Below are 11,736 nucleotides of genomic sequence, written 5' to 3' on the forward strand. Positions count from 1 at the left end.
GAACGAGGTACATCTAGCGAGAGGAGGGCGGGCGGGGATTGCCCCGACCCTCCTCCTGTCAGGACGAGCGACACCGATGCAGGAAGAAGAAGGCGGATGAGCACGCCCCGCTCGCCCCTGAGTGAATCTACCCTAAGGCGAAAGCGAAATCAGGAAAGACAAGCACTTCCCAGACGCGGGAGTGTTTTCAGAGACATCAAAAGGCACGTTTCTCTGTGCTGACCAATTCATCGCATATCCGCTAAAGACGCTGACTCGTATTCCTGGTGAGTGTTTTTCTGTTCATTCAGAGAATCCAGGTAGCGGCTTCGTTCGAGATCCGCGATTCCCTGTCGCTCCCCGTGCCTGCCTTTGTGTTTTTGCAATTTGGAGCTCCGCGCCTGCGCGTGGTTCGAGCCCACCTCTCTGTGGCGCTTTGCTTGCCCTTCGCCGAGCCCCTCGGTCGGTCTCGATCCGTTTTCCGCCTCGTCCCTTTTACTTTCCTCGGTCTACCTTTCCCTCTCGCCTCTTTCTCGCCTGACCCCGTTTTCCCCCGTGGCCTCTCACGCCCGAAACAGTCTTCACGGTGTGCAACGCGTCACAAAGGGTCTCTAGCGCCGAGCGAAACAGTGCCAAGTCGTTCATGCATGCACACGCGCGGTCGAACCGACAACTGCCGACGGCAGTCATGCTGAAAAGACTGCCCTACGCTGTAGCCGTCGGGGCCAACGGATACCTGACAGATGCACATATCGGGGCAGAGAGAAGATCCATTTGTGTGGCAGTAGGTACGCGTGCACCTGGATGGTTCTGGACTCGAAAAGAGCACGTGTAGCGGGACCTAGAGAGATAAAGGTCGATTTGCCAGAGATGCACCAGCCACGCATCGTCATCTTGCTTGTTTCACAGCGGATGCACGTGAGACAGCTGGGCAGAAGAACATGCTTCCCATTCGAATACATGCAACGACCTGTAGCGTTGGGAAAAATTCACGAACCCTACTAGCGAAACGCTGCTTCCTTGTCGATTGGCATCCACCCCAACAGATCGTGCATGCCTCGTTCTTTCTCCCCCTGCCTCAAAGCCTTTGTGTCCATCGAGCCTTCTGCTTTACTTTTGCCCCGAGGCTAAAACGGTAGTCCCCAGGCCGTAGCTGCTCTCCTGCAGGCAGGTGACGCTCGCGATGCGAACATCTCGATTTCCTTGTGTTTGGATCTGCCTGCGTCTCTTGCGCATCCGCCACTCACGTCTCTCTCTGCGTCTTGAGTTAACAATCGGGGGCTTGGCGCCCTTGCTAAGCGATCGTGATTGTAAAACTTCCGTTGTTGTTCGTGATGTATCTGTCTACCTGTCTAGTGATGTTTATGTGCTAGTTTTGTCTCCGCATCTACCTATGAAACAGGCATTATATATATCGCCACTGGATAGGCCTAACGCTTCTTTCTCCTGACGTTAGCGTCTCTCCGGTTTCAGACTTCAGTTAAATTGCCGAACTGAGAAAGCGAACCTGACAAAACCTGTGCTGGTTCGCCGCAACGCGGATCGCCCACGGCGGCGTTTCGCTGGAAAAGCATGTGACAGGAAACAACGACTGAAAAACGAAAACGAAACGATAGCGAACGCAGCTGCTGAGTTTTCGGACAATCTATATACATACATCGCGATCTACGTGTCACCGTGCGACCTCTCGTCTATCACCCGGTCCTCTGCAATGCTTCCCTTCCTATCCTGTTTTTCTCTCGCTCTCGTTTATTCCTTTTACAACCGATGCCCGCTCCATCCTGAGATTAAAGGCACCTCATATGTATGGTGATTTCTTCGTGTTCGGCTCCGTTCCCCCTCTGGGAGTGTGTCCTCTATCTGACATAGAGAGGCGTCGCCGGTTGCTCGGGCTTGTTCTCTCGGTTGCTGTCACGCACTATTTCGTCCCCCCTTCGGAGGCGCCGTAGACGTCTTGGATGATTTCTTTGATTCCCTCTTTGAGCAATTTTTCATCGGTTTCAATGCCCCAGGCTTTCCCTTTGTCCTCATGGCTCTCTGCACGAGGCGAGGTGGCTGTGCAGGCGCGCTCCGGGTACCAGAAGAGGCTTTTGATCTCTCGGAAATCTCTAATCTCGGTTTCTTTCTTTTTGTCGCGTTTGCTTGTCTCTCCGTCCTCTTTTCTGCGTGAGCCAGAAGCGGAGCTGGACTGCTTCCCAGACACAGGCCGAGCAGGAGAGGCAGGAGAACTTTTATCTTTTCTTCTCTCGCGACTGCGGAGCTCTTTCAGAAGGAGCGTGGCGCCGATTTGGCCGAGGAGATACGAAACACCAGTCCCTGATAGGATACTGGTAGAACACAAAAAAAACAAAGAGAAACAAAGTGGGGGGCGCAAGAGGCACGCAACTAGGGTCGAAACGAACATCAGTCCTAGGCACGCATATATATATATATATATACATATAACTATATAGATGAATATGTATAAACATGTACGAATATATTATATATATACATAAATGTATGTTTGTAGGTAGATAGAATGATAGACATATGTGCATTGTTGTGGCAGAATGCGTGTGCAAATGAGTGAACAATAAGATAGTTATTCTGCTCGTTTGTATGGGTGGGAACGGTCTCGTTTCAGTTCTAAGTCTGTGCGCCGCATAGGCGATGCCACAGCACACCCTATTCATGGAGCAGGAAGATACAAGGAGACAGACTAAAACGTGTCTGTTCGGCTGTCCGTTCAATTTCCAGCATCGACGGATTAGGCACTTTTGTCTCATTTTGCCCGGTCGACCGTATATTTCGCTTACGCGTTGTAGTTCTGTAGACCGGGAAGTGAAAAGATGTCGAAGCTCTCGGGCAGCTTGTAGGGTAGTACGCTGCAAATCCCGTTTTCAGAAAGCATCAGTCTACGCATGGACCCACGTGAATCGACGCGTTCATGCCAGTAACTACGGCTCAATTGGAGAAAGCAATCAATGATTGTATGCAAGACACCACTTGACCCACAAACTGACAGAAATGAACGGCGAGAGTCCATGACAGCATCTTCTGAGTTGGGGCACGGCCAGCACAAACAGACGTATCTACAAGCATGTATATATTTAACCATATATGACGAGCATGCGTGTATGCACATCTAATACGTACGCATGGATGCGCTTCCATGTACAGATATACGTAGACGTATATATATATATATATATATATATATATATATATATACATAGATCATGATATTCAATGAAACGCATATACATTTGAATGTGATGTTTCCTGGACATTCTGTCAGCCGTAGACGCTGTCTTTCTGACCTTTCTAGTTTGTCGCGAATGAAAGTTTCGAGGGACTTCGGGGTTGCTCCTCGTGGGTTGAAGGTGACATGGAGATGAAAATCAAGGAAGGCGTGAACGAAAAATCCATTCAGACTCAAAAAGTCAACGATCGTCGGCTTCTGACCTCTGACGCAAACAACAGATCCGACACAAAAACCGCAAGATCTCCGCCAACGTGCACGTGATGCGGCACCATACTTTCATACATACATGCATATATACGTAAATATATACATGCATATATACATGCATATATACATGCATATATATATATATATATATCCAGATATATGCAAGCGTGTGCACAGTTTTCTAAAACAATCCTATATGCATGTATACTTTGGTGCTCACCCACATCTGCATTCATGTTTATACGTATACAAGTGTACACAACTGAAAAGAAACATTCACACATGCATACGCCGTTCATGCACGGTGGAGGTACGCTTGCCCAGTAGCAGATCGCGCGCATGCACAAGCGGAGTTTTTAGCTACCTGGCCTCGTCGTCGCTCATTCGCTTCGCCTGGCCCTTGGCTGTGGGATCGAACGCGAGTGCCTTGAGGCGAGACGCCTCTTGCAGGAGAAGCCTGGCGAAGCGCGCAAAACCGAAACACAGCAAAGCCCAGTCGCATGTGGAGGCGCAGATACAGCAACACCACGAACAGGATGGCGCACAAATACACAGAAAAACGACAGCAGAAGAAAGAAGAGAAGAACAGACAAACGACGAGGCAACAGAAGGGCATGTCGGCAGAGGCGGAAACCTACGAGCAGCAAAGCAAATGGGTACAGGCCTATCAACGGAAGAACGGCCTGCAACTGTGTACCGAAGATTGCAAATGTGTAGGTGACGAACTCACCCTGAAAGAAAACAAAAGGACTGCTGGACGTCCAGAGGAAGTGGGACATCCAGTTGGCCAGTCAAGGCCACAATGTCGCCAGTTAATGCGCACGGCGAGACCTCTTTTGATCGCCGCAGTAGGGCCTCGACTGCCCCCAGAGATTCGCGTTGCTGCTTTGCCACTGGAGATCGCTGGGGCAACTCGTTTCTGCCTTCGCCTTGCTCCAACGAACGGCTGCGAATGGCTGGGGCGGCTACTCCAGACGCGTCGCTGCGTGCCTGAGCGAATGGAGGGGACGACGGAGGCGCCTCGGAGGCAGACGATCGGTGTGGTGTTTTTCCTTCGGTTCCGCAGGACGCAAACGGAGGCGCGGTTCCCGGCGCGGAGAGGAGTGCCTTGATACCCATCGTCAGAACCTGCAGGAGAATGTCCATCTGCGGAAAAACAAAGGAGACAACACAGAGAGTTTGGTTTCTAGCTGGCGGGGAGAACCTGAAGCCGAGGCCAAAAGCGGCCACAACCCTCTCTCGCGCACGGTCGAAGGATCCACCCATCGAAGGCAGCCACTCCACTCCCTAAACGAACACGTGGTTATATATCTGTGGAGATGGATGCAATCTACAAATTCCGCGGCAAAGACCTGCGCAGAGACACAAAGAGATATGTCGGTAGAGGCAGACGGATGCAGCGTCTGAACCACAGACCACCATGGGCGAAGCGTGCTGGATTCTGAGGCAAAACACGGCATCTCCAGCGATGAATGCACGTGGATATCGCGAGGCAAGCAAATCCTTTGTACTCACTGTTTCTCCTCGGAAAAACAGTAATCCATATGCACAAACGTGCACACATACATAACACACTTACATATATATATATATATATATATATATATATATATAGGCATGTGATGAATCGTCTGCGACTTGTGGCGAGAAAGCAGTGCGTGCGTGAATGGCAAACGCATGCGAGAAGTCTCCGTGGTGTCTTTACCTCTTGCAGAGTCATAGGTCGGTCTGCCTCTGGGCCTGCAGGCCCTGGCGCCAAGCGCCCAAAGGCAAAGGCGTGGCCGGGGGCGACGAGCGAGGCAGAGGGCAAGAGCGGCGCGTCGCGGCTCCAGGCGCGGAAGTGATGGGAGAGGCGCAGCGGCTCGCACGGTAAGAAGTAAAGGAACCCACGAAAGGAGGAGCGAGAAGGCGGCGTAACGGGCGCCAGCAGAGAGACCGGCGACTGAGAGGCCTGAGGAAGAAGGCCAGAAAGGATGGAAGTCTGCGGACCGTAGGCAGAAACCAGTAGCGAGTCCAGGAGTCTGGCGGAAGGAAGCGAGTCCAAAGCGGTAGAGGAAGTAGATGCCGAAGCAGAGGCAGCATCGATATCGAATACGGCGAAAACATCACTCAGATAAGGCATGCCGACGAAGGACCTATAGCGAGAGAGAGAGAGAGGAGAGGACAGGGACAACGGATACCAGTGAGGGTGTTCCAGTGAGAGCGGTTTCGTCTGCGTGTGCCGCGCCTCTTCTGTCCCGCGTTCCCGTTTTCCTTCACTGTCTCGTTCTGTCGCTCGCGCCCCAGCTTCCTCTGGCGTCTCGTTTAGGCTCGACTTTCCGGCCTTCTCTCTGCCCTTCCTCGCTCCTTGCCCCCACATGTGCCTCTGTCTCTTTCTGTACCGTTCTGTCCCTTTCTGCCTCGTTCCGTCCCGTTCTGTCTCTTTCTGTCGCGCGCCTCTTCTCGTATTCCGCCGCGAGCCCAGCGATCCCAGACAGCTTCTCCACGACTCTCAGTGAATGCACGGCTTCGCACGAGTTCCGCGAACAGCTCACACCGACATGCGCAGGGAGTATTCCCAGGCGCATGCAGCGGACCGGGTCATTCTCACAGAGAGACCATGCAAGCGGAAGTCGAAACCTAAGCTTCACCAGTGGCCTGGCGTCGGAGGCCTTCGAATTCGCACAGTGTCGGGGAGACAGCATGAACCCGAGGCGCCGCAGTTGAGAGGAAACTCACTCACACCAATCAGGAAGAACAGGCGGGGATACAACCGTCGTGCTTAGGTCCACAGATACACAGCTGACCGTGTAGTGGGAACTACCAGACGCGAGGGCAACGAGAAAACAAAAACGTTCGGCCACTGTCCCCTTTGTACCTGCCGAAGCCTTTCCACGCCTTCCCCCGGAGGGAGACAAGCCGGACGCCGTAGACCTCTTCCGTCAAGCTGACGAGCTTCGGGAGGGTTTCGTTTAGAGAAAAAAAGCGACTGGAACGCAGGTCTGCTCCTGACCGCTTGAGAACCTGCGCCACAAAAACGAGAAACGGCATCGCGGGGATTCATATCTGTGAACGTGTCGCGGCACATATGGACAGCCATTGCAGGCGTGTAGAGTCCCGAGCGCTTAGGACCACCTGGCGAGGTGTACCAGAACGCCAAGAGCATGCAGCAGGCGCACAGCCGATCCCTGTGTCTCGGTCGCCTCTGTTACTTTCCCTCCTTTTCAGTGTGATCTAGTCCCCGTATCCCGTGCCCACTTTCGCTGCCGCGAAGAGCCAGTCGGCGATGTCGATTTTCTCCTTTCCTTTCTTCTTCTTCTCGCCCTTCGCCAGCGGCGCCGTCGCCACAGACGTGAGGCCCGGGGAGGCCTCTCTGCGTTTGTTCGCCTCTCTTTCGCGTTCTCGCCGCTCGCGTGCAACGGCTCTTTCGACGGCCTCTCCCAGCTCGTCGACGCCCCGTGCGCCTTTCTTCATTTCCCTTTGAATCAGCCTGAAAAGCCGGTGAATTCGCTGAATTCGCTCCTCCGCACGCTTTCCCTCGTCGCGCGTTCCCGAGGGCCCTTCCCGGCCTCTCGTGGCGCCCCCTTCCTGCGCGGCGTCAGCCGCTCGCTCCGTCGCTGCTCTTCTCGCTTCTGTCCCCAGATCCGTGCGACAACCGTCAGCTCCCCTGCGCTCTCCGCCGTTCGCCTTCGCTGTCTCCACGGTCTCCGGTGTCTCCGCGGTCTCCGGTGTCTTGATGGTCTCCTGTGCCTCCACTATCTCTCCGGCTCTCGCACAGAAGGCCAGGGAGGCCTCCAGCTGCTTGTGACCCCAACTCGGGAATCCCTCGCGGAGGGCTTGCGCTTGTTGAAGCTGAAGAATTTCGAGGAGATCCTTCGCCAGTCGTTCCCGTGCGGCTTCTCGCTTCGCGTGCTGAGAGCGGCCAAAGGGTGTACATTTGGCAGCGGAGAAGGACGCAGAAGCTGCAGGCGCCTCGGGCTCCTCTGAGGCAAGCTCCAGTGAAGACGGAAAACAAAACGCCGTCCACGCTTGCCTCAACTCCCACGACGGCAGCAGCTGCGCGACTTTCTCGAAATTCCCCGGACGAAGAAGGAGAGAGTTTTGCTTCGTCGTGTAGATCGCCTCCAGAGCCGCGCGCGAGGCAGGTGCCAGCGCCGACAGGGAGACGCGCAGCGCGCTGAGTGTCCATGCACGCATAGAAAAGGAGCGAGGCGGATCGGCGGTTAGACGGGATTTACACTCAAGGCGGAGAAACACACACTCCCCTCTCAGTACCGGGAACACGCACCTGGAAAAAAACAAACTGACGTCTCTGTTGCTCAAGACATTAACTCATATATATATATATATATATATATATATGCAAATGCGTTGTATGAGGAGTTGTACATACATGAAAGCCAATAAGAACAGATATAGGGATAAGGAATGTATAAACAGTAAATGTGCATGCACATGCATGCGGGTTTAACTCTTGAATATCAGGCAACTCTAAGATACAGTATGAATCCGAATATATATATATATATATATATATATACATGTGTATATGTGAGTATATTCGTTTTTCCAGAATTTTAACATGGACAGCAGACTCCATGTTTTGGTGACTGTCTTTTCAGGGGACTTGGGAAATATATGCTCACTCCGTTCTGTACAGACGCCGAGCGACATTTCTTCGAAATGCTTCGGCCTTGAGCAAAATTGCCTTGTCGGCCGGCGCTTCGCCGAAAGGGCGGAGATTTCCTGTGTAGCGTTGGAACTCCTGGATGAGGCGCGTGTCTCGGGGCTCTGGTTCTGTTTCTTCTCCGTTGCTGTTTCCCTCTGGGACTGTGTCCCCCCCTCCCGAAACCAGAGAGGCGGGCGCCGCATGCAGCGCGTCTCTTCGCGTGGCAAGTCTGCTATCGGCCGGTGAGGTGTCTCGAGCGACGGGAGCAGCCGACGAAGTCAGAGGGGAAGAGGACGTAGACGATGCCGCCAAGGAGGCCGCAAGTTCCGCTGTAAAAGACGCCAGCTGTTTCTGCAGAGGATACTCCGCAAAGGTGCGGCATAGCCAGGAAGGGCGAACGAGCTGACACGCGCGAATTAAGCGGAGTGCCTGGGAGGCCTGCTCGATGACTTCAGCCGACTCGAGTTTGAAGGGGGAACAGACGGTGCGAGAAGAAAAGACTGACCCCCCTCGAGGTTTCTCTCTTTGTCTGAGCTCCCGCCGACCCTGGCGAATGAGGCTTCGCGCGAGGCGCGAGAGACGCACGGCAGCCACCCAGTTGAGTTCGTAGGGAACGAGGGGACTCGGTGCGAAGGCGGAAAGCGGGGCAGAGAGGCAAGGCTCGCTTTCTTCTCGAGGGCGAGGTACGGAGGAAGACAGCGGAGCCGGTTCAGAGCTAGAAAGGCTCGGTTGGATCTTCTTTCGACTCCTACGTCCCTCGTCGCGTGAGGCAACTGAAGAAGAGAGAGAAGAGTAAGAAGAGGGGGAGGAGAGAGAAGAGAGAGAAGAGCGAGAAGAAGAGGGAGCAGAAGAGGAAGAAGAAGAGGAAGAGGAAGGGGGAAGGGGAGATGCCTTGGGAAGAGGGTTGAGATTCTCGTGGGGGGCCAGCCGAGGCAGAAGCTGCGCCAGCACGTTGCGGCGCTGGAGAAGGCGGCAAATTCCGAAGAAAAACAGATAAACATGTTCACGGTAGTAGGCCATGGTGGATACACGATAAGGCGGAAGTGGAGAGAGAAACGGAGGCACAGCAAGAGAAACCGAGGCGGGAGCGATGTCGGAAGCAAGAATCGGAAGAACCCGTAAGAAGGAGATGCGATACCAGGAAAAAAAGAGGACACAGACGAGAAGGGCGACCGGGTGTGAAGCCTCCGTATGAAAGGCCAGTCTTCTTTGTCTCTCTTTGTATCATCAGCTCTTTCTCGCTGCTTCGTCCTCTCTTCTTTTCTCTCTGCTTCGTCCTGTCTTCTTTTCTCTCTGCTTCGTCCTTTCTTCTTTCCTCTCTGCTTCGTCCTCTCTTCTTTGCTCTCTGCTTCGTCCTGTCTTCCTTTCTCTCTGCTTCGTCCTGTCTTCTTTTCTCTCTGCTTCTTGCTGTCTTCTATTCTCTCTGCTTCGTCCTCTCTTCTTTTCTCTCTGCTTCGTCCTGTCTTCTTTTCTCTCTGCTTCGTCCTCTCTTCCTGTCTCTCTGCTTCGTCCTCTCTTCCTGTCTCTCTGCTTCGTCCTCTCTTCTTTTCTCTCTGCTTCGTCCTCTCTTCTTTTCTCTCTGCTTCGTCCTCTCTTCCTGTCTCTCTGCTTCGTCCTCTCTTCCTGTCTCTCTGCTTCGTCCTCTCTTCCTTTCTCTCTGCTTCGTCCTCTCTTCCTTTTTCTCTGCTTCGTCCTCTCTCTCTCTGTCTGTCTCCCTGCCTCATGGCCCCCCTGTGCACCGCCTTTCTCTCTCCCTTCTCTGAGAGCGTTCCGGCTGCTCTTTCTTCGGAGTGTCTTGTCTCCTTGGGAGGACCAGAAGCCTATTAGCTGGACCTTTCTGGACGGTCAGTCCCACTGGGAGTTGGCTTGTCGAGACATCCAGGCCTGCATGCGCCGATCTCTTGGCTAGGCGAGAGAGCGTTGTGTGCAAGACTGTGCGGTCTGCGTAGCTCGAGAGCCCCAGGCAGGGACGAAAAAGGCAGAAAGCAGGTTCAAACAGGCAAAGACGGAGGGCGAAAAAAAGAAAGGTTCAGAATAACGAAACGTATGAGATCTATTTGCAGGAAAGCCGGCCGCGCCGGCAGGTTTCTGTTTGTCCTGTTTTCATGCATGCACCCTTGGGTGCATGCGCTGTGCTATGAGAGAGACGACCGAAAACGGGTTTGATTCCACTCTGTGCAGTACTGGGTGGAATCCGCCAACATTTTCTTTTTCCTCCACCCTTCCGGCGCTGGAGGAGGGGCCGTTGACAGGTTTGAAGCAAACACTGCCGCGCTCCACAAATCGGCTGTGCCGCTTTCTTTCCCCATCCCCAACAGTCCCGCAAAAGAATCGTGACGAAAACAGCGAAATGGGCGATTCGGCAGTTCCATGGCAAAGCCACATACACCCGTACGGGTATCTTTTCGCTGTGAAGAGCGATTGGTGTCATTCTCGTCTAGAAGATGTCCGTTGAAAAAACACGTCTTTAAGACGCTGACGCGTCCGAGAGCACGGAGGCGGTCATGGGGGAAGACGCGAGATTTCACCTCTTGATCAGCCACGCTGTGGCAAAAGCCTCACAGTGGATCAGCACATCCATGGCGACTTGAATGTCTTTGTTTATCCGACGTGGCGCCTCCACTGCCATACACACTCTACACACAAATTTATATCTGTACATATATATGTATATATATGTATATATAATATACGTAGATGTATAGAAGGTATGGTCACATAGAGGTGAATATGCACGTGCCACGGTTGCTAGACATCTGCATACATGAGGCTTTTGTGGTGGTAGCGATGTTGAGGCGAGGGTTGAATGCTTGCATTACATTTCCATCTGTTTTATCCGCTGAAAAGAATGGTCTCTCCAGAGCCGCGCTCGTTTGCGTCTTGGGGGTGAAACAAGAATAGCTACCCAGCACGGAGTCATGCGTTTTTGATCTCTTTTTTCGGACACGAGAAAATCGCAGGAAGCCAGTCTCGGAGTTACTCGAAGCGTTTTTAAATGTGAACCTAACAAAGCGAAAAGGAAGGCGAACGGTTTCCTGGTCTCGAAACGCGCGGAACGCTCCGACGCTGAAGGAGCGACACGCATGCCAAGAAAGGCCCTTCTCTAAACGGCTTTTCCTACAGAACCGCTGAAGCCAAAAGCGCTATCAGCCGTGCAAGGCCCCTTTCGACACACTCGACGCCCGTTTGGGCCGTTCGAAAAAAACCTGGCAAAACGTCGCACCGTCGCATTGCGCCGTCTACCACACTTACCTCAGTAGCTGTTTCATATATATCTATATATATGCATATGTGTATTTGTGCAAATACGCCTATGGGCAGAAAAATCGAGTACCATCTGGGGCTGCTGCGAAAACGTACGTTTCGAGAAAAAAGAAGGTAGGGCGGCGAGTGTGCGGCAGAACAGACGGCACAAGTTAGACAACGTCAAAGGAACACAAGTTTGGGTTCTGCGAAAAACAAAAGAACGTGGCGGTTGCCAGAGCTGTCTCGATGGAAAAAATACTGAAACAACCTGAGAGCTGACGAGGGAAAGGCACAAGGGCGAGGCGTTGCAAAAAATCGAAAAAGCGTCTCGTGGCTTCCCACGCTGGTGCCGGAAGCGCAACAGCGACACGCCTGCGCATCTCCCTAAGGCATCGATAACGAGTCCTGG

The 11,736-nt window shown here is 53.0% G+C and overlaps 1 protein-coding gene across 1 annotated transcript; it reads right to left on the minus strand.

Annotated features, from left to right (window-relative positions):
- Positions 1-1,897: 1,897 nt before the first annotated feature.
- Positions 1,898-9,101, minus strand: NCLIV_019870 (conserved hypothetical protein; the record flags this gene model as incomplete). The annotated part of the gene is made up of 9 exons (XM_003882181.1): positions 1,898-2,306; positions 2,778-2,846; positions 3,282-3,428; positions 3,798-3,890; positions 4,164-4,579; positions 5,139-5,568; positions 6,291-6,436; positions 6,671-7,589; positions 8,059-9,101. The coding sequence occupies 9 exons, from the start codon at positions 9,099-9,101 to the stop codon at positions 1,898-1,900; spliced, it is 3,672 nt and encodes a 1,223-aa protein (XP_003882230.1).
- Positions 9,102-11,736: the final 2,635 nt, after the last annotated feature.

This window comes from Neospora caninum, chromosome VIIa (genome assembly GCF_000208865.1).
Source record: "Neospora caninum Liverpool complete genome, chromosome VIIa".
NCBI lineage: Eukaryota > Apicomplexa > Conoidasida > Eucoccidiorida > Sarcocystidae > Neospora > Neospora caninum.